General features: G+C 42.1%; 1 protein-coding gene and 1 long non-coding RNA gene across 3 annotated transcripts in view; one reads left to right on the forward strand and one right to left on the reverse strand.

Moving 5' to 3' along the window:
• The window catches only part of LOC308301613, a 418,458-nt gene that overhangs the window by 57,781 nt on the left and 332,827 nt on the right, over positions 1 to 27,850 (reverse strand). The gene's annotated exons all lie outside the window — the stretch shown is intronic.
• Positions 1 to 27,850, forward strand: part of mtmr7a (myotubularin related protein 7a) — a 44,662-nt gene that overhangs the window by 12,395 nt on the left and 4,417 nt on the right. For both annotated transcript variants that reach the window (XM_080746326.1, XM_080746325.1), the window contains 10 exons: positions 1,291 to 1,419; positions 3,432 to 3,594; positions 5,187 to 5,344; positions 5,880 to 6,008; positions 10,950 to 11,084; positions 18,600 to 18,732; positions 23,695 to 23,804; positions 24,676 to 24,801; positions 25,846 to 25,895; positions 27,008 to 27,208. In XM_080746326.1, coding sequence (XP_080602452.1) covers positions 1,291 to 1,419; positions 3,432 to 3,594; positions 5,187 to 5,344; positions 5,880 to 6,008; positions 10,950 to 11,084; positions 18,600 to 18,732; positions 23,695 to 23,804; positions 24,676 to 24,801; positions 25,846 to 25,895; positions 27,008 to 27,208 — 1,334 coding nt within the window. The remainder of the gene's footprint in view (positions 1 to 1,290; positions 1,420 to 3,431; positions 3,595 to 5,186; positions 5,345 to 5,879; positions 6,009 to 10,949; positions 11,085 to 18,599; positions 18,733 to 23,694; positions 23,805 to 24,675; positions 24,802 to 25,845; positions 25,896 to 27,007; positions 27,209 to 27,850) is intronic.

A 27,850-nucleotide genomic window follows, 5' to 3' on the forward strand; every position in this document is an offset into this window, starting at 1 on the left:
CCCCCCCCTCCCGGTAAACTGTGGTGTTCCTCAAGGTAGCATACTGGGACCTCTGTTGTTCCTAATATACGTGAACGACATGGCATCTGCTTGTGACTGCAACCTGTTCCTGTTCGCGGATGACTCGGCTCTCCTAGTCTCGGGCAAGGACCACTTGCAGGTTGAGAAGACACTTAACTCTGAACTAAGTAAGATCTGCACATGGCTTAACGACAACAAATTATCAATTCACCTGGGTAAAACAGAGTCCATCCTCTTTGGATCAAATCATAACCTCAAAAAAGTTGATAACTTCACAATCAAAGTGGGTGACAAGGTCATAACACGAAAAAACGAAATCTCTTACTTAGGATGTATCCTTGAAGCTAATCTTTCCAGTGAAAAGATGACTTCTAAAGTAATAAATAAAATCAACCAACGAACTCGTTTCCTACAGAGGATCGCCCCGATGGTCAATTCCAACACACTGAAGACCATAGCTGGTGCAATAATCCAGCCCCTCTTTGACTACGGAGTCCACGTATGGTATTGTGACGCCCCACAAGCCCTGAAAACTAAACTACAAACAGCCCAAAATAAACTAATTAGGGTCCTGCTTAGACTTCCCTATCAGACTCACCTCACCGCTACTCACCAGTTAAGAGTGGGGTGGCTCAGAGTAGTTGACAGAGTACAGCAACTTGCAATGGGCCTGGTGTACAAGATACACTACACCACTATGATACCCAAGTACCTGTCAAAATACTTTATAAACATTAAGGATGTCCATAATTACAACACCAGAGGCAGCGCCACAGATCACTTTCAACCCAGAGTCAAAACCAACAAAGGGTCAAACTCTTTTTTCTGCTATACCACCAAAATGTGGAAAGCCTTACCGAAGGCCACAAAGGAGTGTGGATCACTAGCATCCTTTAAAATTGCCCTGAAAAACCACTTACAGGCAGCAGCCGTTCGCAACTGGTAAAAAAGAATCTAGCCCAACCCTACCCTCCCCTGCCCCTTCTTTGTATATACTGTTTGTTTTGACTTACTGTCTTCTATTTTGTTTTTCTTTACATATCTACTGCATAGTACTGTGTTCTATTTGTCTGTCATTCAATGTTATATGAGATACTTCAATGGTTTCCAGTGGAAATAAGCTTAGTCTTTTCATGGATCTCCTTTTAGTAGACCTTGTACCAGTGAACTGTACCGTCATGAAACTGTACCTTTTCCTATGCAAACTTCTAATAAAGTCTTCAATCAATCAATCAAATGTGTCTCTCTCTCTCTCTCTCTCTCTCTCAGGTGGAGAATGTGAAGCTGGTGGACAGGGTTTCTCCCAGGAAGTCCAGCGTAGGGACTTTGTACCTGACCGCCACACACAGCATCTACGTAGAGAACCACAGCTCTGCTGAGAGCCGCAACGAGACCTGGGTACGCAGAACATAACGCGTGGCACGCACACACACACGCACTCTGACACTCTCGCTCAGGAACAGGGGAATCGGCCTAGACAGTTCGCCCTCCTGGCCCGGGCCCAAACTGTGGAATAAACTCCCTGTCGCACTTAGAACTACAGACTCACTCCCTAGCTTCCGCCGTGGACTGAAGACTCACCTCTTCAGACTCCACCTAAGCCCATAGCACTTACCGTAGCACTCGCCTTCCCTCGATGACCATACATGAAAGCTAGTTGGCATTTTTTTTTTGCTTTTTACAAAACGTTTTTTACTGATTAGGTGCATGGTCTACCTACAGTACGTTATTGTTTTCTAGATTGATGTTTTATCTTGCTTATCATCCTGCTTATTGTATTGACATATATTTCCTGCTTATTGCAAGTCGCTCTGGATCAAGAGCGTCTGCTAAAAGCCTAAATTGTAAATTGGCTTGTTTTCAATTGTTTTATCTCTATCAGTTATCTGTATCTTTATTTGTACGTATTTGTTTACTTATATGAGTTAAATCTTGTTAAGTAGAGACTTAGAAAATGTTGCACTTTTTTCCACAAAACACCAGTCAAAAACATCGGTAATCGATGGTCTACTAAGGACACTCTGAAATGGGATCAGCGTCGGAACTTGTCCACTGGCTACAATGTCAATTTGTCGGACGGGCTCCAGCCCTAACTCCCAACCCCAATCCCCTACCTTAGTTGTGTTAAGGACAACTTTAGTTTTTTACAACAAGGGTTCATATTTTAGATTGTAATTAAAGAATATAAAAGATGAGTGTTAAAATGATTTCATTTACTTCTTTCGATTGTTTTAGAGATTTTTATTTCAGTGTTTGGGGGCATGCGTACAGGTACTAAATATGCCATTTTACACAGAATAAGCCCATTCCCAAGATACAACGCAACCTTTCATGGTTGGATGTGACTTATGGGGGCTAGAAGTGTTACAGTAAATAGCAATAAAGAAACTGCTGGCTTATTGTGTCTAAAAATACATACTTAGCCACTTGTACACATGCCCCCATGTGTACGCATGCCCCACATTTTAGCACGGTAAACGCGATAAAACAATAGAACGAAGCAAATGAAAACAGTTTAACACTCACTTTTTCTTTTCTCTAATTACAATCTAAAATATGAACCCTTGTTGTAAAAAAACAAAGTTGTCCTTTAAGATCAAGGTCCATTATTTATTCTGCATTTGAGCCACGGACCACCATTTGATGACATTTAGCCTCTCAGACCCAAAACCCAAAAGATTTTGTCCTCAATTCCATGCTGTATTGATGTGGTATAGGAGAGATAAAAGGCAAATGTTGATCAAAATAACAATTCTTCTACGTTTTCTAATTGTGTAGACTTGTTGTGAATTAAGTAATGCAGATGAGTTAAAGATCTATAAGGGTCCATTTTGGTTACTAACTCTCCATCATTTAGCTGGGGACCACCTGGAACGCCCTACCTTAAACCAGTGGTTCTCAACCTGTGGGTCGGGACCCCCAGGGGGTCCTCAAATTATTTTGAGGGGTCCCCAGCTAAGTAACTTAATGTGCAACATTGTTTTCTCCCTCAAAAGTAAACAAACCAACATAACGTCTAAGTGTAAAGGGTATCTGCACATTTCTAAAGTGACAATTTAAATACCTCTAAAATGACAGATTATACATTGGCCAAATTGTCAAATATTAGAGGCAGGAATTGTGAAAATAGCCGATCTACATGCTCGTTGTGAGCTTGTAGATCTGCTATTTTCACAACAGAACTATGTTATAAAAATGTAATGCCTCAACTCTTAGTGCTAGTCAAGGTGGGGGGTCCCCAGTTAAAATGTGATTAATTTGGGGGTCACGGCCTGAAAAGGTTGAGAAGCACTGCCTTAAACTAAGGGGAGGGGGGAAAAACATGCATTATAAAGTTTTTCTTGGCTATCCTTTCAGAAGGTGAGTTATGTTCAGTAAACAGTTTGTGTTGGTTGTCTCTTTATGGGCAGGTTCTTCACAGCTTGGTGTCCAGTGTGGAGAGGCAGCCAGTCTCGGCGTCAGGATGTCCACTCGTCATCCACTGCAAGAACTTCCAGCTCATCCACTTCGTCGTGCCCCAAGAGAGGGACTGCCACGACATCGAAGCGTCGCTGCAGCGCCTGTCCCAGCCAGGTGACGCCTCGCGCTGTTCATGACAGACCCACAATGTGCCCGTCTCTCTCAGTCAGTCAGTCAGTCAGTCAGTCAGTCAGTCAGTCAGTCAGACAGACAGACAGACAGACAGACAGACAGACAGACAGACAGACAGACAGACAGACATGTCACGTCACGTCACGTCACTTTTACAAAGTAAAAATATATCGTCGTTGGCGGGTGGAAACCTTGTATCTCCAAAACCGTTCGTTTTGTATTTATCATCTATAAAATGTACTAAACTAGTGAAAACAGCCGACAGTGACGATATATATTCTTTGTGTGAGCTCTCAACATTGCAGTTAAAGGAAGAGTCAAATAGGGAGAGAATAGAAAATAGATGAAAAGACAAGTAAAAGGTTTATGAAATCATCTTTATACAGGTAAAATGCTGTTGAGATCCAAGATCTCACTTTTTCGAGGGAACCCTGCCTATAGGATAGCAACAGTACGCAAGGATTCAACAACATATACTGTAGGAACATACAAAAAACAGAACCGGGTTCATGGTTCTTTTTTATTGTTCCATCTTTAGTAGAGTTACATAAGAGTAAAATAGTTTTGTTCGTCTTCCTTCTGACAATGCAGTAGCATAGGTTTGTTTTAAGTTTTCTTTTTCTCTGTGACCAACTTTTAATTGTATTATTTTCTTTAAAAGCTTTTCAGTGTAAGATACATTACATTATTTATCTGGCCATGTACATACAGTTCATACAAAATCACAATAAATTATAAGATTATCTATTTTTTTTAGAGCACAGATTGTCTGTATGTGATCGTTAATGTACTCATGTATGGTTTGCCTGATGGCAACAGCGATGGTCTCTTCCTCTGATCTAGCGGTTCTGTGGTTGTGAAACAACCCAGGCCGCTTCTCAACCCCCTCACCATAACCCTAGGCTTGCACAGACCTTTAGAGGGAAATGGAAAATACACACTTCTTTTTGTGGCAAAAGTATGAAAAAAAATCACACCCAATGTGAAGTGAGCGGTGGTCGTGCTTGCATAACGTCTTCAGACTAGGATTTGAGTCTAGGATGTACAGGGTATGCTACACACACGTTTTGCTATGTTAAAAAGTTGAGGAAATTAGAAAAAATATTTTTCTAGTACTGGAAAAGTTTTGAAATTGATCAAGGGTCCTGGAAGGTCCTGGAAAAAAATAATATCTCTGAAATGACAAATTAAACATTGGCCAAATTGTCAAATATTAGAGGGAGAAAGTGTGAAAATAGCCGATCTACATGCTATTTTCACAATAAAACCGTGTTATACAAAATTCCTCAACTCTTAGTGCTCGTCAGGGTGCCGGGGTCCCCAGTTCAAATATGATTTCGGGGGTCACAGCCTGAAAAGGTTGAGAACCACTGGCATACGCTACCTGTCTTTAGGCATTACGCATAGTAAGCAACTCGTTATTGAGCTGAATTATTGTTATATGGTCTTGGAAATTGGGTTAAATATTCTGGAAAAGTTTTGGAAAGGTTTTGTAAATGAATTGGTAAAAATGTGTGGGAACCCTGTATCTATCTATCAGTGGGATAACATGCAGCGCTGTGTTTTTCTTGCAGAGAGCTACGAGGAGCTTTATTGCTTCTCCTACAACCCTAACGCTGAGCGGGACGACCGGAGACTGCAGTGGGACTGGGTGAACGTCAAGGCTGATTACAGCAGGATGGGACTGCCAAACTCCCTGTGGAAGCTCTCTGCTGTCAACCACGAGTACAAAGTCAGTGCAAACCTGCAACTCAAGAGAGGTTGGATTGATTAGAAAGCAGTGGTTCCCAAAGTGTTTAGCTCAACACCCCCAAAGAGAAATTAGACATTAGCCTGGAACCCAAACTAGTGAAAATAGCAGGTCTACAAGTTCACAACGCAGCTTGTGGATCTGCTATTTTCACTAGTTTTCACTACTTCATTTTCTTTGTCTTAGGAATGTGACAAAAAACTAAAAATATTATTGAACTCAAGTGTCCATGGCGTGAGTAATCAATAGAAAAAAGGTCATTTTGGGGGTGAACTACTCCTTTAAGTGGTTGACAGTGCTGTCAAACAAGTCTATGAAGCCATCTATGATATCTATTAAAATGTTTAATCTGCAGCACAATTTTATACAATATTTAGTGTGTGTGTGTGTGTGTGTGTCCCTGCTTCATCTCTCTCTCAGCTAAAGGGTCTCTCATTGGGCTGAAAAACGTTGAAGACCCCTGCCCTAAACGACTGTGTGCCTCTCTCTCCATCTGTGTTGTGTTGTTTTTCCCTAGGTGAGCGACACGTACCCAGCCGAGGTGTTCGTGCCCAAGTCAGCCACGCCCCCGGTCATCGTGGGGAGCTCCAAGTTTCGCAGCAGAGGCCGCTTCCCCGCGCTGACGTACTACTGCAAGGAGAACCACGTTAGTTTACACTTTATTAGCGTCATCATAATAGCGTCTACCATAATAGAGAGTAAGGCTGCACGATAGGGCATTCACCAAATATTAGAATATTCGAATATCAAAGTCACTATTCGACGTTGTTCACCGAAGTCGAATATTTCTTTTTTTTTATTGTTTTCTCTTTAAAAAATATATAGTTTATAAAGCTTGGCTAGATAGGAAGTCATAAGAATGAGTTGTCAATGCCCTTGGTGGATGAATTTGTTAATGCTCTATACCAGGGAGGGGTTCTCAAACCTTTTTAGGCCCTGACCCCCAAAATAAACATATTTGAACTGGGGACCCCCACCCTGACAAGCACTTGGAATTGTAGGTATTACATTTAATGTGACTCGGTTCCGCAGATAAATATTGTGAAAATAGCCGATCTACATGCATGTAGATCGGCTATTTTCACAATGTTCGCCTCTTGCTTACTTAATATTTGACAGTTTGGCCACTCCTGTAGAATATTCGACTTTTCGAATACTTTGAGGTTGAATAATTCGAATACTAAAAATCACTATTCGTGAATGCCCTACTGCACAATATTAGGAAAACCTTCGATATTCAATATCGTTGTTGAATACCTCGATAACGATATGACTCACGATAAGTACAAAAGACTGCAGTATATAGTTTAAATGTAATTTTGCTTCAGGTTAAGTTTAGCAAACTATAAAGACATTAATTCAAGAAATTAAAACAAATATCTAGCCTAACAAAATGCAATATAATGCCTATGAACTTGGACTTTCAGTTGCATTATTGCACATACTAGGTACCGGTTTAGCCTTAATACAATAATAATATTAGGCCTGCTACCATTCAGGATGGAAATAAATTGTCCTTTTGGGGAGAAGTAGTTTCACGAGGGATTACTGGGAAGTACTTGATATCAACAGAAAATGTTCAGTTGGACAATATGCCATTTACCTCCATAAATGCAGTCTCTCTCGATATGCATATCGCCCATGATGATACCTCGATGAAGGTACATTTTCGATATATCTTGCAGCCTTAATAGAGAGCTTTAGTGTTTTTAAACCAGGTTCGTCCAAAAGGTTTTTCAAAGGGGGTCATATTTTAAAATGTGAAAATACCTTACAGCTGACTGCAACAGTATCTTTGGACCATAACAATGTCACATACAGTACAAACGCATCGCATTACAACAACAATTATTATTTAACTGCAGGGCAATATCAATTGCCTTTTGTTGGCGGTTGTAGCCAATTGTAAGTCACGCATCTGTGCCGTGAACAAAACTAAAACACCGCAGCCTTTTTCTAGCCTTTTTTGTCACATGCCTTTGTTCAACATGCAGTGTAGCCAAATGTAACCAGGTGTGAAAAGGTCTTAAAAAAATGCAAGCAGTCCTTACGAGTTCTGCGGAGAAAACAAAGGCATATCTGCCTAGATTAATTGCAACAGTCAGGTCAGCAGTTACTACCAAAACCTCCACGGGCTGTCAGTCCGTCAGTCAGTCCGTCACGTCACGTCGCGTCGCACTTTTGGCCCTACTCTTATCTCTGCCACCGTTGCCCCTATCCATGCCAAACTTTGCACACACACACTCCTTCCCTCGCAAACCACAACCTCTGCCCCTGATTTCTCACATGCCCGTTTTCTAGCGCCACCATGAGGTTGCTTTTTGCAGACAACATACATGCGAACTGTCGGTGCTTATCTCCCGATTAGGGAGTCTTACTGGTGAAAATGGTCTGGCACTGTATATACGCCACAGCATGTGGTCAGTAGTTAAACTAGCGTTGGTCTGACTTGGCACGGAATTCCTTCCCAATGACCCCGAGGCTGAAAGTTGCTCTCAGACAAACAAATGTGTTCTTTTCACTTTAACCAGCTTAGTCTGCCCTGAAACATGTCAAAACCTTACAGAAGAAAGAGCTTTATTTATCCAGCTGTTTCAAATTCAGTTGGAATCATTTACAATAGATGTACAGTAACTGCATGCTAAGAGATATCGTGAATAGTTACATTTATATGAATTTATTAGTAAATGACATTTACCCATTAACTTTAATGGGAAGATGATGGGAAGGACGACCCTAGGTTTAGCACGCTAGTTTTCGTGGCACAAACTCGAGCAATGTATCAAATCGACCGGCTTCATCTGGAATTTGGACAAATGTATTTGTATTAAATGTCAAATCAGCCATCGTGATTTTGGTGGATATTTCTGGATAAATCATTTTGTTAATTTTTTATTTTTTACCTTTATTTACCCAGAGAATGATGTTTTTCAGAGAACTTTAGGAGGGTATAAATTGACTCTTACAAGTCTGTAACTCTGACAGAATACAAATGGAACCAAATGGACCCTAACGGCTCCATTTGGTTCCATTTGTACACTGTCTGAGTTAAGGGAAGACCTTGGAATTTAAAAGTTTGGCACTCAGTATAGACACTCAGTGTAGCTGCATCAAGAAAGTGTCCTAAACATGTATTTATTTATGTGCGACAAATCATCATGTTTTATGCGTGTGAGGTCATGTTCCCAGGGCTGAGGGTTCGCGGGGTCACCGTGTCACTGTCACGATGTACTGGACAAAATGAGTTCAGATCTATTTTTATAAGCCAGAAAGGGGGAATCACACAAGGGTCGCGTCAGCCCCGGTCATCATGTCAGCTGTAAGGAACCATTACAATGCTGAACTTTGACATCCAAATCCAGAGGAAGAAAAGTTTGAGGCACCAACGATCCCAACTTTAGACTTACATAATACAGCAGACGCTCTTGTCCAGAGCGACGTACAATAAACAAAGAGACATAAGAGTAAATAATCTTGCAGTGAGAGCAGTGTTGTGCCTCAAGAAAGGCTACCAGGTAAAAAATTAACCCAGCATCTGTCTAAAAACAATATGCTACCTAATTAACAATCTGTGCATTGAAACTATAGGATACCAGCCAAACAAAGAACCTAGCATCTGTCTAAATTATTAATAACAGGATATATAAATACCACTCTTAATGTCTGCAGTCAAGAAAAACAAAACTAAGAAACAAAAGTGCTGGTGTGGGTGAGGTGGAGTCGTCTGGAGAGATGAGTCTTCAGAATACGTTGGAAAATGGGGAGTGGAGTCTGCAGTTTTGACTGCAATGTGGGGTTTATTCCACATTTTGTCAGCCAGGAGGAGACTCCCAATGAATTAATAAAGATGTACTAATGTCAAGGAGATTTTCTAATGTCAAGTAGATTTACCAATGTCCAAAGTACATGTTAAATGAAATAAGATCTCATAAAACTTAAAATCTAAGTTTCATTTGCCAAGTAACATACAGCAGCAGAGAAAAAAGAAATCCTTGAGAACCACTGCAATAAAAGACCCCCGCAAAACACTACAAACAACACCCTAAGGAATACAGCAATTAGCACTTAGATAGACACATATAGACCTTTATTGATTATGTGGGGGAAATTCATTGATTCTTTCACTCACTCACTCAGTCACTCATTGTCATGGTAGTACCACAGTTATGCGAGGGGTTGGCAACTGCCACTGCCAACCCCTAAGCATTCACATTTAACCTCAAATTCAGTTATGTTACAGTATGCATAATATCTCGACCTCCTCGATTCTTTTTTTGCAGATTCATATGCTCTTAGGTCATGCACTGACTGGGTGCATCTCAAAGCACACCCGTGCATCTACATGCAACACTCATATAGACACACTTTCTTGTCTGCAAACATACATTTCACTACCCACTTTCAACCCAGCTTTCCTATTTTGAGCATGTCATTATATTGCCAACAATGTATGTCAACATACGGCCCGGCGGCCGGACCCGGCCCTTTGGCCATCTCAATCCGGCCCTCGAAGTCCCCAAAGAAAAACAAAAACCCCAATAATCGAAATGCAAATTCATGCAGTTTCAACATAAATTCAGCACTATGTGTTTTGAAGTTTAATTTCAATTGTCCAATTTGTGGCCCTTCACTCACTTCTTTCGAAGTCAGTTTGGCCCCCTTGAAAGAAATGCGGCTCACCCCCCCGTCTCTGTCTGGGTGGAAACCTCCTATGTCGGAAACATTTCGCGATTCAAATAAAAAAAAAGTCAAAAGTAGCAGATCAACAAGCTCCTAATCCCTCAAGAACAGATTCTCTGATGAAAAGGAACAAAACAGAGAGGGTGCTGTTTTTCCCTTTTCTTTGACGATGGCTAGCCAGATTGACTAGCTCTAGCTTCTACTTTTGATGCTTTTGTGTGCCGCTGTAGCATGCTCGAGTAGGATGTTCATTTACGGGAAGAAAAAAAAAAACACAAAAAGTTTGAATATGGACATCGTCTGCCCCGACAGTGACGATAGGTGAAACAGTCTCACTTTTTTTGCCAACCTACTAGCCTGGCTCCAGCCCATAGACCCAGCCCACTCTCTGAGCGGACCAACCTACTAGTACAGTGTACATTCTTCTTTCTTAAATCAGTCAACCTTTTTTCTGCATGGGCACACTTTTCATGTCCCAAGAATCCATGGGCACACCGACATAATACGGGGGTATTTTAAATATTGTCACTGTCGGGAAGAAACCTTGTATTTCCAAGTTTCAAATTTGTGCGTTTCTTCGCAAAGTAAAGCCCTGCTTCATCATACAAGGCTGTCGCACAACAGTAGTGAAAACAGCAGATCTACAAGCACACAACGCCTCGCACCGCGAGGCGTTGTGTGCTTGTAGATCGGCTGTTTAAGATCGGCTGTTTAAATCATTTTTAAAATGATAAATACAATACTGGCTTTCGAGCAGTTTCAAGGGGCACACTTCTTGACCCTTCTCAGGGGCACACCAAAGGTCCCCAGGCAGAGTGGTTGAGAAACACTGTCTTAAATGACTCCCCTGCTCCCCCCCATCCCATCCCCTCCCCTCCCCTCCCCTCCTCCCATCCCCCCCATGCAGGCCGCCATCTGCCGCAGCAGCCAGCCCCTGTCGGGCTTCAGCGCTCGCTGCCTGGAGGACGAGCAGCTGCTGGAGGCCGTGGTGAAGTCCAACCCCCGCAGCCACTTCATGTACGTGGTGGACACCAGACCTAAGGTGAGAGACCCCAACCCTCTACCCATTTTCGACTGCAGCTTTAGCTCCACACCACACCACACTACACCACACCACACCACACCACACCACACCACACCACACCACACCACATAAAAATATCTACATTTTCCATTACACAAAAGTACCCCTATTGGTAAGAAACAAATTGACCCTTTTAACTGTGATTATAATACAATTTAAATTAGTATTACAACTATCCTAAATTATAATACACTATAATGGATTATAACTGTGATTATAATACACTATAAAGTATTAATGTATTTATTAGATAAATTATTAAAGATAAATATGGATCTATAAATCCATAGTTAAAATAAGACAAAGAGACCAAAGGACGTATATCTTAGATTGCTGTATTGAGGAGAGACAGACAAAGAGACAAACAGTGAGCGTACCATAGGGGTAGCTTTCTAAATCTCTCTCCACCCTAACGGCAGGACAGAGGATTCTCTCTCCCAAAATGGAAGTTACATTCAGTATATAAAGACATACAGTTTATGACAGTAAGAAGTCGTGGAACTTATTCATTTGTTCCCAGACCATAACAAGGAAGTAGTAGGAACTCATTGATTCGTTCCTATATCATAACAAGGAAGACAGTGAGAAAGGGACACGTAGTGTTGGTAATTTTCCACACTCGTGACTTATATCATAGTATCACAGTATATCAAAACATGATTCTATTCAGGGCATTCAAAGTTATTATGACCTGTTATCAGTTTGCCTGAACCTACAGTATGCGACCCAAAATGTGGTCTCTTATATACTGTACGTTCAGTTCATATTATGCCTTTATATGGTCATATGAGACTCATACACCAATAACATAATTATGTATCATAATTTATCCTAACAATCTATCCTTTTAATATTTGTATGAGGTTCATATGACCTCCATATTATACATTTTATCAGGGTAATAATAATAATAATATTATGAAGACTTTAATAATATTTATAAATTCAAATTTTCAAAAGAGAACTGTAATAAATCCTTAAAGTTTAAAGAAATGTGACACATCATTCATCGTTTCTTACAGATGAATGAAGACAGAATTAAAATTGAATAAACAAAAATAAAGAATAAAGAATGAAAAATGAAAAAAGAAAATATGAGTTGATCGGATGACCATTGATCGGATGACGATGATGACGATGATGATGATGAGGGTGATGATGATGACGTGGTGATGTTGACGTTGACGTTGGGGCAGTGTAGAGACGTGAGGGAGGAGGACGCAGGATGCAGTTGATGTGGGGCCGGTTCTTCTGGGTCTCTCAGGTGATTCCTAGGGGGGACGAAGACTTGGCCAGTTTACTGTTTTCAAAACAATTTAGTTCATCATGATAGTGTTTGTACTACACATGGCATCAACAACAGTGCAACAGAATTCTCACCGACAAGGCACGATTTTTACATCGTGCCGCTGCGGTTGATTTGGCATGCACTGCTGGCCTGGCCTGGCCTCAGGTTGTGGTTCGTCTGCCCCATCTCAGTCGTGGTTGTCTTCAGTTGACCCGATTCCTCCTTCCCCACACTGCGGTCCTCTCTCCGTCACCGTCAGCCCATGTAACAGAAACATTTCAAATTAAGTTTCAAATAAATCTTAAATCAATGAAAAACCAAATTAAATAAATTAAAATCAAATCAAAATTAAAATATATTAAACCTTAAACACTCCCCTTTTTTACAACAAGTTGTAAAAGTTAAATAAAATAATTTAAATTATTTAAATCAATGAAAAAGGCTTTAATTCATGCACTCATACAGTAGCAGTACAGTATCAGCTTGGGCACAGGGGAGTCTGTGATAAGTAATACGCCTCAGGGGCGAGAAGCGACCTTGTGTCCTTCTCAACAATGGAGTCTAATTTGGTTGTTATGGTAACCAGGGACGTGACGTTCCAAAACAGAGATTTCTGGGTAATGAAGTTCTTAACAGTAAGAGAACAGGACAATTAAACAAAATACCATAGACAGTAAACAATCAGAACGTTTACGAAAAATAGGAGAAAGGAAAGTCTAAACAAGACATGTTCCCAAAACAATTCTCTCACACACAGACCATCTGACCTTGAAGGCGGCAGATGTCTAACAGGCACACAGGCACACATACGCACACACCTCACAGGCATGAATCATAGTCACATGCACGCTCACGCACGCACTCACACAAGAGTGGGGGAGAGGGAGCGGAACAGATAAGGGGTTAAAGCGACATTTACGCACACACAGGCGCTTGCCCGCACTCACACATACAGAACGGCACGCACACACACAAGTGCACGCACGCACGCACTCATGCTCACAGAGATGGGAGTCAGAGAGGGGGGGGGTTTACTGAAGCAGCACCCACACGCACAAATCTTCTGCTCGCACACACATACAGGACAGTAAATTCATTCTCACAGAAAAGTCATCAAATAAATGAAATTATACTCAAACACAGCCAGAAGCCTCTGGTCAGGTTTAAAACTTAACGTTACAACATATTATATTAATTTAGGCTAGTTCCTGACTCCCCCACCTGTGTCGACAACAGCGAGGGAGTGAGGGACAGATAAGAGTAAACAGGAATTATCGATACTGTAAACGACCCATAGTCCTATGGATGGCTCTAAAGTCTTAAAGTTACAACAGTTTAAATTAATTTAGGCATCAATAATTTGAGTTAGTTATTCTAAATCTTAAATCTTAACTTTAATTTCTCAGAGACATTTTAAAACGTCTTAAAAGTATTTAATATTACAGAAAACAGAACTGGTCAGTAACATAGTCAAAGATAAAATATTTGTTTCTCAATTTCCAATGGCTGGGCCAAGCCATGAAAGTGAGAGACCTAAATAAACACAGTATTATCGGTACATAAACAGATAACTGACAAATACTGACCATTTCATATGGTCCAGTCATAACAAGCTATATAACCACAAACTGACATATGAGCTGACCATCCCTATGGTCCAGACATAACAAGCTATAACCACAAACTGACATATGAGCACGGTTTTAATCAGGCTGCCTAAAAAGCTCGCCCTAGGTTATAAGCATGGTTTTAATCAGGCTGCCTAAAAAGCCCGCCCTAGGTTATAAGCCAAACATATAATGACCCTTCATAGGGTCCAGACAAACTGACAAAAACAACTGTACCGAAAAAAGTTAAGGTCTGAAAATCAGTATTGTCTCCTCCTCATCACAATGAGAGAGCGAGAAACCAAACAGATAAATAGATCAAAAAATAGAATAGGGAGTTGTACATACCCCCTGAAACGTTGTAAGAGAAACAAAGAAATTTACGACCATCTGTATCTATAGATAAGGGTTAATTTACGACGCGTGTCAAACCAAAACATTATTAGGAGCTTAGGACTCCTCCAGACGGAGGGAGAACATCATTCACAAATCATATCAATTATCCTAACATTAACATCGTTAATTCAAAATTCAACAGACACGACGCGTTACAGGGATTTAGTAAATATGTACTTATCTTAATCAACTTAGGAATTTGCCGATGCGCAGAAATCCAGGAGGCGCAGCCGGGCGGTGGTGCATCGGTGGAAAATCCAGCCTTTCGTCACGGTCCGGTGCTGCTCCTGGATGTCTACGCGGTTCCACATTAATCCAAAACTCATAACACTGTTGTCAAATAAATTCCTTTGTCTGATAATACAGCAATGTAGAGAATTTTCCTGGCTGGGACTTTTAAAGTGTGTCGGAGCGATTTGACCAGCCCTGGTAAGAGAAGGACCGTACAGTACCGGTCTCTAGTCCCCCCCTGGCTGGTCAAACGCACCGCAGCTTGACCATTCGAAGGACCAATTAATAGTAAAATATGGATCTCTAAATCCATAGTTAAAATAAGACAAAGAGACCAAAGGACGTATATCTTAGATTGCTGTATTGAGGAGAGACAGACAAAGAGACAAACAGTGAGCGTACCATAGGGGTAGCTTTCTAAATCTCTCTCCACCCTAACGGCAGGACAGAGGATTCTCTCTCCCAAAATGGAAGTTACATTCAGTATATAAAGACATACAGTTTATGACAGTAAGAAGTCGTGGAACTTATTCATTTGTTCCCAGACCATAACAAGGAAGTAGTAGGAACTCATTGATTCGTTCCTATATCATAACAAGGAAGACAGTGAGAAAGGGACACGTAGTGTTGGTAATTTTCCACACTCGTGACTTATATCATAGTATCACAGTATATCAAAACATGATTCTATTCAGGGCATTCAAAGTTATTATGACCTGTTATCAGTTTGCCTGAACCTACAGTATGCGACCCAAAATGTGGTCTCTTATATACTGTACGTTCAGTTCATATTATGCCTTTATATGGTCATATGAGACTCATACACCAATAACATAATTATGTATCATAATTTATCCTAACAGTATTACTATGAGAATTATAATACACTATAATAGATTATAATAGTGGTTATAACACAATAGAATCTATTATCATGTATTACAACTATATCCTGGTGGTCTAAATGAAAAGTCAGAGAGTGATCAGTCATTATGAAGTGTTTGGCCCTGTTTGGCCTAGCTCAGACCTACTCTAGAGTGGATACTTTTTAGTACCACGTTTAGTACCACCTTCACACCACTCTACCCAGGTCCTTGTAGTGGAAAACCTGGCACAAGTGGGCGGTGTGGTGTGGAGTGGTGTGGTGTTGGGCCTGTGGAAAATTGTATGGCCTTTAGAACAACACCAGACCCCAAGGTGAGACCCCCCAACCCTGTGGCCTTTAGAAACACACCAGACCCCAAGGTGAGAGCCTCTCTCTCTGGCCTTTATGAAAAACACGCGTGTGTTCCTGTATTATGCATGCTGTATGTTCAGGTGGGTTATATTTACGGCTCAGACAGCTGGGCTCGCTCCGAGACACTTTAAAAAACATCCTGCTTTCATGCTAGTGAAAACAGGGTCGATATTATGTAAAGGATTATGTAGTTGGTGTAAAAAAAAAATAAAAAATAAACGCAAATGGGGTTTGGGTTGTAGAAACTAATGAATCTCAATGAACTGAGTACAAAGGACCCCAATGTAAACAAGCCACCACAGTGCTTTCTTGGGTTTAAATCCTATTAGTAGATCTTGTATCTGAACGGTACTATCCTGTGCTTTTCTTACGAGAACTGCTAATGAAGTATTCAATCAGTCAATATTCCAACCATAGTCTCCTCATTGACTGGCATTGTGTGGTGTGGTGAGTAGGGATGGGGCGATATGAACATGTCATCACGATTATTGTGACCAAAGAAATGCGATTTACGATATCGCGATAATCAAAATCCATTATCCTGGGGCGGAACATTTGCCAAAAAATTTAAAAACGATTTACAAGCTCACAACCCGTCGCATTGCGACGCGTTGTGAGCTTGTAGATCGGTTATTTTTTGGCAAAGACATTTGATAGAGAGTGGGAAAAAAGACTGTATCAAGTATGTATATTATACGTACTTTTTACCAATTATAGAGGGTTTAAGTGGTACCGGATATGCAGCTCGGCAAATAAAAGGTGAATTTGATCCCAGTGCATGACGGAGGACGATATCACAATAAATTAAATCTCCACGATACGATTATTGTGAGTGTTTTTTATCACGATAAACAATAATATCGTGTATCGTCCCATCCCTATTGGTGAAATGGAAATGGTCCCTATAACGAACGCAAACCAAGCTGACAACAGCTGACTGCCAATATGGAACATCACAAATCCCAGCACAGCAGGGGTGTCCAAAGTTGCGGGGGCCAAATGCGGTCCGAGGACAAATTTTATGTGGCCCTCGGCTTCATTCCTAAATTGTATTGTAAACGGCCCGCCAGAACCGTCAAACAAGGATATTTTCCCAGAGTTGTCAGGACTGTTCCCTGTTGTCTCATTCTGAAGGGGTCAAAGAAAGGCAATTTTATTGTATTTTTTCCACTTTGCACGTCTGGTTACATTTGGTAATGTGACATAAGGCTTAGTTATTTGTGTTTTGTTCAGAGCAGACACCTGACAAAAGACCATTGATATAGAATTATTGAATGCTTTAACCAGTGAAAAATAGCAGATATACAAGCTCACAGCGCGGCACCGAGTGCCGCGCTGCGAGCTTGTAGATCTGCTATTTTTGAAAAAGTCGTGAAAATGTGTGCAAATCTTTGAATATATGTATTTTCAAAGCGAACGTTTGTCACTCAAATTTTGCTTCGGGGTGGTCCCTGGAACTAAATATTTTGAGATGGGGGTCCGTGGCCAAATAAATATAATTTTGGGGGTCCTTCACATGAAAAGGTTTGAGAACGACTGTCATAGTAGTCTCTCAAGAACAGACTAACTGAGCTCCATTTAAGTAAAAAAGGACCTTTTCTTTGACGATGGCTGGCCAGATTGCTGACACAGAAACATAGGTTTTTCAAAAAAATCTTAGAAGGGTTCAAAAGACACTTATAGAATCGTGTCAAAATTCAAATTTTCACGATTTTTCAAAAATAGCAGATCTACAAGCTCGCAGCGCGACACTCGGTGCCGCGCTGTGAGCTTGTATATCTGCTATTCTTCAATAGTTAAAGCATAAAATAATGATACACATACACAATAATGTGTACCCGTTCTATTAAATATTGATGATGATAGTTAAATAAAATGTTTTAATGCAATGCATATGTATGTGACTTTGTTACGGCCCGATCAAATGGTACATTATGTCAGGAGATAGTCGGCCCTTGGGTGTTTTTTTTTTTTGAGCGTTGGTCACAACGCTCCTATACGTGGCCGTGTGTGTATGCGTGTGTGTGTGTGTGTGCGTGTCTGTATGTAGCCTGGCAGTACCTTTTGTGACCAGACTGACCACACATGTTAAGGGAGGGGCGCTGTTGTTCACACACACACACACACACACATGGATGGATGGATGGATGATGGATATATATACAGTATTTGTTTTGCTGTTGCGCAGCCTCCACGACCAACGCTCAGTTCACACGGGTGTGATTATTTTTTTTTAAGAATTGTTTTGGAGCTTTTTATGCCTTTATTGGATAGTACAGTAGACCGACAGGAAACGGGGGAGAGATGGGGAGAGACACGCGGCAAAGGTCGTCCGGATCGGGAATCGAACCGGCGACGCTGCCAGGCATCAATGCCTATATGGTATGCGCATAGACCAGTAGGCCACCGGGCGCCCCAAGCTCTTGGGTGTTTTAATATTTTCTAATGTGGCCCCCTTTGAAAAAAGTTTGGACACCCCTGAAGTACAGCATTAACAATTTAATAAATACAGAAATGTTGATTTTGCTATTTTCCTTAGGAGGAACACACAGACTGGATCCGTGGATACAGAAAAAAAGAGAAAAAAAGCTGGACAAGCGGGGTTTGTGATGTCGGCAGAGTCGTCTGCTTTGTTAGTGCTAAACGGGTGATTTATCGCTGATATATTTGTGATGTTATGTGTCATAACGTGGCCCACTGTAATGTCTCTCCAGCTCAATGCCATGGCGAACCGAGCAGCAGGGAAGGGCTACGAGAACGAAGACAATTATTCCAACATCAAGTTTCAGTTCATCGGCATCGAGAACATCCATGTGATGAGGAACAGTCAACAGAAGATGCTGGAAGGTAACGAACCATTCAGGATCATCACACACTCACTTTATCATGTGGACATTTCTGGCTCTAGTCTAGGGCTGTCACAATGATTACATGATCGCCTAATCGCAATTATTTGAAGTATACACAATTATGTTTTCACATGATCACCATAATCCTCAATTATTTCATGAATTTTCAAAAAAATGGTGATGCGACGTGTTTTGATCTCGTAGATTTCTACTATTAATGCTTTTTCTGTGCAACTTTTGTTTATGAAGCCTAAAAAACGTACAGAAATGTTATTTCTAATCATATTCCAATGTTAAACGACAGAAACTCAAATAATGTTCAACGACAGAAACTGTTTATCGCAATTATTTGAGCGACAATAAATCTTCAAGTAAAATGTCATAATTGTGAGAGCCCTAGCTGGGTCTTGGAAACAGAAGGTTCCCTGTTCGATCCCTGGCATCAACAGTAAGTGCCCTTGAGCAAGACACTTTTTTTTTATTTTTTATAATTTTTATCCCACGATTTTGCAACCCATTTCACCCAGTGCCAATTGCCTATGTAATCCTGGGCTCTGCTCTCACTCTGCCGCGCCTGGGGAGACAACGGACTGACCTCATGCTTCCTTCAATGCATGAGTAGTCCAAGTTGTTTCTTTTCACCTGACAGGGGGGATTTCCCCAGGATGGACGTAGCGCGTGGAAGGAACACGTTATTCCAACCAGTTCCTTTCCCCTCCATCAAGCGGCCCCCGGCTGGCCAGGGGGTACAGTAACTACAGTACTACTGTACTGTAGTTACTGTACTTTGCTACCGCAATGAAGGATCTACCACGGTGATCAAAAACCAACAATATGGGAAAAACACTACATTTCCCAAAATGCAGCGCGGTCTCCCTGCAGCCAATCACAAGCTGCTGCCTAACAAAGATTGTTGTATTGTATTGAGAACCCTGCACTCTCCCCCCCTCGCACGACCATATACTCTATGCGCACGTCACGACAGAAGTTTTGCGCTAGTACATTCCTCTCCTGTCTGATCTAAGTTTTTCATCACCTCCATGTTCAATAAGCGGCCTTTTCTACCGCCCAGGTTTGGTAAAAAGTGGTCCTGACTGAACGAAATCATGCTCGTGAAAATAAACAGGACATCCTTGGATTACAGATACTCGTATCATGGATACTATTTTCACAGTAACGCGGAGATAGCGTAACATGGCGGATTCTTCTCCTGGTCTAGCTTTTTCAATCACCATGTTCAATGCGCGGTCTTTTATACCTACCGTGACACAAACGCTGTGGCCCAGGTTTGGTAAAAAGTGGTCCTGACTGAAAGAAAACATTATCGTAAAAATAGACAGGACATCCTTGGATTACATTTACTCGGATCATGGATACTATTTTCCCAGTAACGCAGAGGTACGTAACATGGCGGATTCCTCTCCTGGTCTAGCTTTTTCAATCACCATGTTCAAAACGCGACCCTTTCCACCGCCCGTGACACACACGCTGTGGCCCAAGATTGGTAAAAAGCTGTCCTGACTGAAAGAAAAGATCATCGTGAAAATAAACTGGACATACTTGGATTACATTTACTCAACGTATTACGGATACTTTTTCCACGCGAAGGTACGTAAAATGACGTGTTGCCATGGAGACGATGGGCCCCTGCGAGGGTAAACCCTGAATCACCGTGGGCAGCCGATGTGTTAACCAGCAGCTGCTCCCAATAAGCAGGTTGGTGGTTGTGCCTCCTTAGCGCCAGCTCTGTGGGCATGTGTTGACTGTCCCACACTCCAAAATCAGAATCAGGATCGGCATCCCTAACCCATAAAAATAAACCGAATTGTCAAAGGTAACGCGCTTCTCGAATACTCGATTGTTCGTAAAAGTAATCGATAGACTATTTGCATAGAAAATAATCGCAGCCCTAAATGCCCTCAGACTGCCCGCTGCTCTCTTGACACGTTGAACGCAGCAGCACCCCCTGCTGGTGTTCATCTGAACCAACGCGGCAGCGCTGCATGCGTGTCCCTGGACCACAGGGCTCTGACTCCCACAGGAGACTTTCTGAGGAACAGGCAGGAGGAGCGCGCCGTGCCGTGCGTTCTCTAGGAACACTTTGAATCCATCTGGAGCTCATTTGGGACATTATTTTGGTTTCCTTTGAGTTGGGGACGATCCAGGACCTCGGGTCCCCCCAAAGAGGGACGGAGGGCGTGAGAATGAATGGGGATGATGGGATGTGGGGAGAATGAAGAGCTGGACATGGCCATGACTCCCTGCCCCCCCCCCCCCCCCTCCTTGGCAGCACACAGGAAGACTCCCTTAAACCAGTGTTTCTCAACCTTTTTTCTGCATGGGCACACTTTTCATGTCCCAAGAATCCATGGGCACACCGACATAATACTGGGGTGTAAATATTGTCACTGTCGAGAAGAAACCTTGTATCTCCAAGTTTCTTCGCAAAGTAAAGCCATGCTTCATCATACAAGGCTGTCTCACAACAGTAGTGAAAACAGCAGATCTACAAGCACAACGCCTACAAGCACAACTCCTCGCACCGCACTTGCAACTCCTTGCAACTGCCATTGGGGATAATGGTTGCGAGCAGTTGCAAGTATTTGCATGCGACCGTTTGGTTGCATGGCGAATCATTGGCGTGGTTTGGGCTTAAGGCGCTCTACAGACGGACAGCGGTTGCCGCCGGGGCTCCCGCTTGGATCTGCGAGGACCGCGCCGCGGTGATACACAAACACACTCGCTCTGCGAGTAAACGCTGCGCGGTATTTCACAAAGATGAACACAATCCATCTCTCACCGCCCGCGTACGCATGCACAAACGAGCACGCTCGCGGGGGATTTCACGGGGCCGCGCCCGCTCGCCTCGCCGCCCCAAAACTCCGCTGCGCGGCTGAAAAAGCCGCCCGCCTCCCATTGAAAATGAATTGCTAGGAGGCGGTGACCGCGTACCGTGTGCAATCCCCTTTAGGCTTCGTAATAAAAAAATGCACAGGGCAGATGTGACAAATACAGTAACTTATGTATGCAATGAAATTACTGATATATTTAATATACAGTATTTCTACTTTAGAAAAGAATGTAAAAGATTGCAGAAATAACTGATCTGCAAGTTTACAATGCGTCACTCACAACATGGAAACGATTATGAAGATTAAGAAAAGAATAATTGCAATTATCTCAAATAATTGTGATGAGGCGATTACAGTATGTAGTAACTGTGGCCTACTTAAAAGTACTTGAGGTGGTTGAGCTGTTCCTCGTTTAGCTGTTGACCCCCTCAAGGACCCCTGGGGGTCCCTGGACCCCACCTTGAGAACCACTGCTTTAAAACACCAGAGACCACCCAATCTCTCTCTCTCTCTCTCTCTCTCTCTCTCTCTCTCTCTCTCTCTCTCTCTCTCTCTGTGTGTCTCTCAGCAGGATTAGCTCAAGCTCAGTGAAAATAGCTGATCTACAAGCTCACTGTATAAGCTTGCAAACATGAGGGGGGTCCCAGGACAGAGCCCTGGGGCTCTCCAGTCCAGCTAAGTACACAGGGTTTAAGTGGTTAAAAAGAACTCTTTCCCAGAAGCCACAGCGGGTTGCTGGAGAGAACCAAAGGTCGGGTGAACTCGCTCACCTGCTGTCTGTCACATGGCTCACTTATTGACTCATCTGACACACTGTGAAACCCCCAGTGCTAGTTTAAAGGCATACTTCACTTTCAAAATAAAAGAAACATTGAAAAAATGTATAAATGAGAAGGTCCTTCTAACGCGTGAGGGGGCTGTCATTTCTGCCTTGAGTATGGGTGTATATACATATATAATGTGTACTTGTATACCGGTATTTATTTTGTATGTAACATGTTTATGCTTTGTGATATGTAATGTTTTAACCTATTGTTCATAATTATGTATGGCCCCTTAATTGATGTAATTTCGTTTTTTGGAGTGGATTGGAATGACATTGGTTCATGAATTAATTGAGTGATGACACCTACTGAATCTGGCCTATTTAAGGGATCTAAAGCCATACCCATGTAACTTGAGAAAGTCCTGCTGGGGAAAACGTTGTTGTTGGTTGAGAATTAAAAGAAAAGACGGGAGAGCATTATGTTGCCTTTTTTCATTCAGGCCGGGGCTGTCATTTTCCCCATTCTTTTTTATACACTTTTTTTAAAGTTTCTTTTTTTTGAAAGTGAAGTATCCCTATAACTCTGAGGGTGTAGAAACTAGAAAGCAGTGGTTCTCAAACCTTTTCATGCCAAGGACCCCTACATTGATATATATTTGGACCCCCAACTTCTGAAAAGAGTTTGACATTCAATATTTCTTTCCATAATGTTCAAAAATAGTAGCTCTACATACAATACAAGCTTGTAGATCTTGCTGTTTTTGAGTAGCCAGTGGATGAGTGATTGTGATGCTGCTTTTGCCTTGTCCAAACTCTCCTGAACTTGAATTCAGCATCTTTTGAAAGTTGAAAGAATTGCCCTCTGTGTAGAAATCCATGCCAAAGAATACACATCACCTACAGACAACAAAAGACATGCAGTGACAAATAGACAAGACATAACATAGCATACAAAGCATAACAATAAAAACCCAATAAAGCAAAAGGTGACAACCACTCACATGTCAACTCCAGATTCACATACTGTACATTCCACGACCACATCTCCAGTATTGACTTGATCATGCTTGGTTCGGTGTGGTATCAAGCACTGAAAATAGCAGACCTCCAAGGCAAGCTCACAACGCGTTGCGGCGCAACGCGTTGTGAGCTTGGAGGTAAAAGGCCCTTTTAGAAATGTCAGCACCTGCCTCTCTAACATTCTCTGCGTGTGTGTGTGTGTGTGTGTGTGTGTGTGTGTGTGTGTGTGTGTGTGTGTGTGTGTGTGTGTGTGTGTGTGTGTGTGTGTGTGTGTGTGTGTGTGTGTGTGTGTGTTGTGTGTGTGTGTGTGTTTGTGTTGCAGTGTGCGCGCTGCGCTCCCCCTCCATGTCAGACTTCCTGGAGGGCCTGGAGAGCTCTGGTTGGCTGCGGCACATCAAAGCTGTCCTGGATGCTGGCATCTTCATCGCTAAGGTAACGTCTGGACCATAATCCTCCTGTCTGTCTTCCCGGGGGACTGGGACCTGGACGCAATGTTATTACACTCATACCGCCGCTGTCTGGTAGAAACCTTGTATCTCCATACTTCAACTCTTTATCATCGCTGTCGGGCAGAAATCTCATAAGTCCAAGCTTCAAATTTGTACTTTTTTTTGTAAAGTGAAGTCTTGCTTCATCATACAAGACTGTCGCACAAAACTAGTGAAAATAGCAGATCTCACGTTGCGAGGCGTTGTGTGCTTGTAGATCGGCTATTTTCACTAGTTTAAATCCTTTTTAAATATGATGATAAATACAAAACGAACAGTATAGGACATACAAGGTTTCCACCTGACAACAACGTTATGTTTTACTACTGTACTTTGTCTTGCAAAGTACAGTAGTTTCAATCTGAAAATGTCATGTGCCAGGGATCACCATGAAGAGAAGATTTCTCCCCGAAATGGCAGGTGTACAGAGCTTGTATATCTGCTATTCTTGAGAAACACTGTTCTAAACAGCTGTGATCGAGTTTTCTGAAAAACCTATGTTTCTATAAATCCAAATTGACACAGATGCTTTCACGTTTTTTATGGGTCTAGTCAAGTGAGAGTGGTTAAGTGTGTCTGTGGGTTTTATCAATATTGAACTAATAAAAAAGTATTAACAGGAGCTTGTCTGTGTGGATAAATAATAGCTACATTTATTGGAACGCAGCTTCTTTTTTCAATTTCCTGAAAAGTAGATGTTTTTAGACATACAAGGTTTCCACCCGATACCGGCGACAATAATTTGTTGTGTGTATGTGTGTGTGTGTGTGTGTGTGCGTGCGTGCGTGCGTGCGTGTGTGTGTGTGTGTGCGCAGGCGGTTGCAGAGGAGGGGGTCAGTGTGTTGGTCCATTGTTCAGACGGGTGGGATCGAACGTCTCAGGTGTGTTCGGTGGCCTGCGTGTTGCTGGACCCCTTCTACCGGACCCTCAAAGGATTTATGGTATGTACTGTATGGGTGATTCTGCTATGATATATGATATGTACAGTGTTTGCTCCACGGACCCCCTTATCTGAAAATGGTTTGTGCCAGGGAAAAGCGTTTCTGTACACATTTGTACATGGAAGCATACATACAGTATGTATAGCCTATATCTGTTCACATGCTATGCTTTTGAAAAACAACTAAAGCAGACTTTTAATGGATTGTTCTGCAACTGTCCTGGGGATTGAGGGTGGGGGGAAGGAGAGATAGGGGAAGGAGTCTATTATATTTGCTGTTTTATGTCCACATGATGTATGCCAATGTGAATGTACAGTATACTCACCCCTGGGCTTTATTGTAAACTGAATAAAAAAAGTTTGAAAAGAAAGAAAGCAGACTTAATGGGAAGGATAAATGTTTCCTTTGTCAGTTGTCAGTGTTCGACCCCACAGTCACCTCCCCACAACCCCATACTCGCATGATACTGCGAAGATTTGTCACCTTGATGTTGACACATTCAGCTGTGTAGTGGCTAGTGTTGTTAAATGGCGAACTTTATAACAAGTGCTTTAGAATTTGCATTAAATTCATCCATTGACACACTCTTTCACACACACCGACAGTGGAGGAAAACCATTGAACCCGTTTCCAAAGCAGCCGCTCTCTACCTCGAGCCACTGCCAGTTCAGTGTGTCCTCCTGAACTACTGCCACTGCCAGTTCAGTGTGTCCTTTGCTCTCGTTGCTGCTTTGATCAGAAGGATTTTGTGTGTCTGGCTGGAGCGCTGCCAGTCCAGGAGGCACCTGGCTGCTGGGAATAAAAAGATGACAGAACAGCACGCGCTGCGTTCTTCTGGAGACATCATCTTTTCTAGGTTCACTGGAGGAAAGGACCTATGCACGGCCCGGGTGAAGAGGTTCACCCAGAGATGTGTTCTGCATTGACTGTCTGTGGCCCCACATTCTCCTGTTAGTCAAATTCACCTTGGTTCCTATGAAAAACTTGAGTCTTCTCAATCTTAATCTTAGAGTATTTTTATTGTATCGTTTCTGCTTCCTATAGGTTCTCATCGAGAGGGACTGGATCTCCTTTGGACACAAGTTCTCACACAGGTTGGAGTCTTTATTTGATTTATTTTAAACGTGGTCGGGCATTATATCATGTAAGCCTTGCCAAGCCTTGTGGCCCCATAGGTCAGGAGCTTATCTCCTGTTTCTGTAGTGTGAGGCAGCTTGATGTACAACTACATCCCCAAACCATGATGTACACCCCCTGAACACGCTATAGGGCATAGCAGTGAGCATGGTTTACTGGTTTTCATAGAGACTTACAAAGATATTTATATCAATTATTTTAGGCCTAGAATCTGGCGACTTCTTCACTGTTTCTTGATCTTCTTGAGCCATGCACTGTAAAGACTTTATTTAATTTGGAGTGTTGTGGGGCTTCTGCTTTGTTGCAGCGACTTCTCAAGCCTCGCAGGATGCTGGTGAATCATGACCATAAAACCTTTCATTCTGTGAACAGAACCGCTAAACAAAGGGTATTTATTATTTGCGCACTCATTATTTATGGTCATGAATCACCAGCATCCTGGATGGCTCTCACTCCACTCCATGCCCACATTCACCCTGATACTTTTACTAAAGTTAAATTAATGTGTTGTTTTTTAGATATTTTGTAATAAAGGTTGTACTGTTTTTCATCACAAAGTGCTGTTCAATTGCTCCTGTTTAAGGGAAGTTTGGTCACACTAGACTAGAGTGTTGGATATTTTAAGGTATAAGTTTTAGGGGTTCCTCGAACTTCCTCCTGCCCCCTCTACAAGCGGGAGGTGTCATAGTCAGGCGTACTACATTCTGTGGAAGGGTTGGGAGTCACAACACTAGTCCAACACTAGTAACTTGGGACTCACTAGTGTTATCCAATGGACTTGTGTTGTCCAATGTAAAACTTGACAAGCCCATGTAAAAGAAAGTGGCATTATATCAATATCATGAGACTAGATATCGCCTGGGATTTTAGATAATGGTAATATTGCAATATGGCATAAGTGTGGTCTTTTACTGGCATCACTTTATGCCTTATTTTATACTTTTTCTAAAAGTATTGTCAAAAAGTTTCACATTTTCAAAAATAGCAGATCCACAAGCTCACAACACATCACGTTGGTAATGTTTGCTACAGTATATCATCATTGATAGATGATGGTGTGGTTGTCCAGGTACGGCCACCTGGACGGAGACCCCAAGGAGGTGTCCCCCGTCATGGATCAGTTCCTGGAGTGTGTGTGGCAGCTGATGGAGCAGTTCCCCTGTGCCTTCGAGTTCAACGAGAGGTTCCTGATCGCCGTCCACCACCACCTCTACGACTGCCAGTACGGGAACTTCATCGGCAACAGTCAGCGAGAGAGGATCCATCTGGGGTGAGAGACATTTAACCCATTTAGAACGGTATTGAAAAATAGCAGATCTACAAGCTCACAGCGCGTCACCGAGTGCCGCGCTGCGAGCTTGCAGATCTGCTATTTTTTTTAAATCGTGAAAATTCGAATTTTGACCCGATTCTATAAGTGTCTTTTGAATCCTTCTAAGATTTGTTGAAAAACCTGTGTTTCTATGTCAGCAATCTGGCTAGCCATCGTCAAAGAAAAGCTCTTTTTCACTTCAACTGGAGCTCAGTTAGTCTGTTCTGGAGACTATGTCAGTGGTTCTCAAACTTTTTCATGTGAAGGACCCCCAAAATGATATTTATTTTGCCACGGACCCGCATCTCAAAATATTTAGTTCCAGGGACCACCCAAGAAGCAAAATTTGAGTTACAAACGTTCGCTATTTTCACAATGTTCGCCTCTTGCTTACTTAATATTTAACAGTTTGGTCAGTTTGGCCAGTCCTGTCGAATATTCGACTATTCGAATACTTTGAGGTCGAATAATTCGAATACTAAAAATCACTATTCGTATATAATAAATATATATACACAGTATACACTGCATACAGCTTCATTCCGTATGAAGAACAGGTACCTGTGTTGCCCTCTTTCTGTAACATGTCTGATGTGTTGT

This window comes from Nannobrachium achirus (assembly GCF_963921795.1).
Source record: "Nannobrachium achirus genome assembly, chromosome: 17".
Lineage (NCBI taxonomy): Eukaryota > Metazoa > Chordata > Actinopteri > Myctophiformes > Myctophidae > Nannobrachium > Nannobrachium achirus.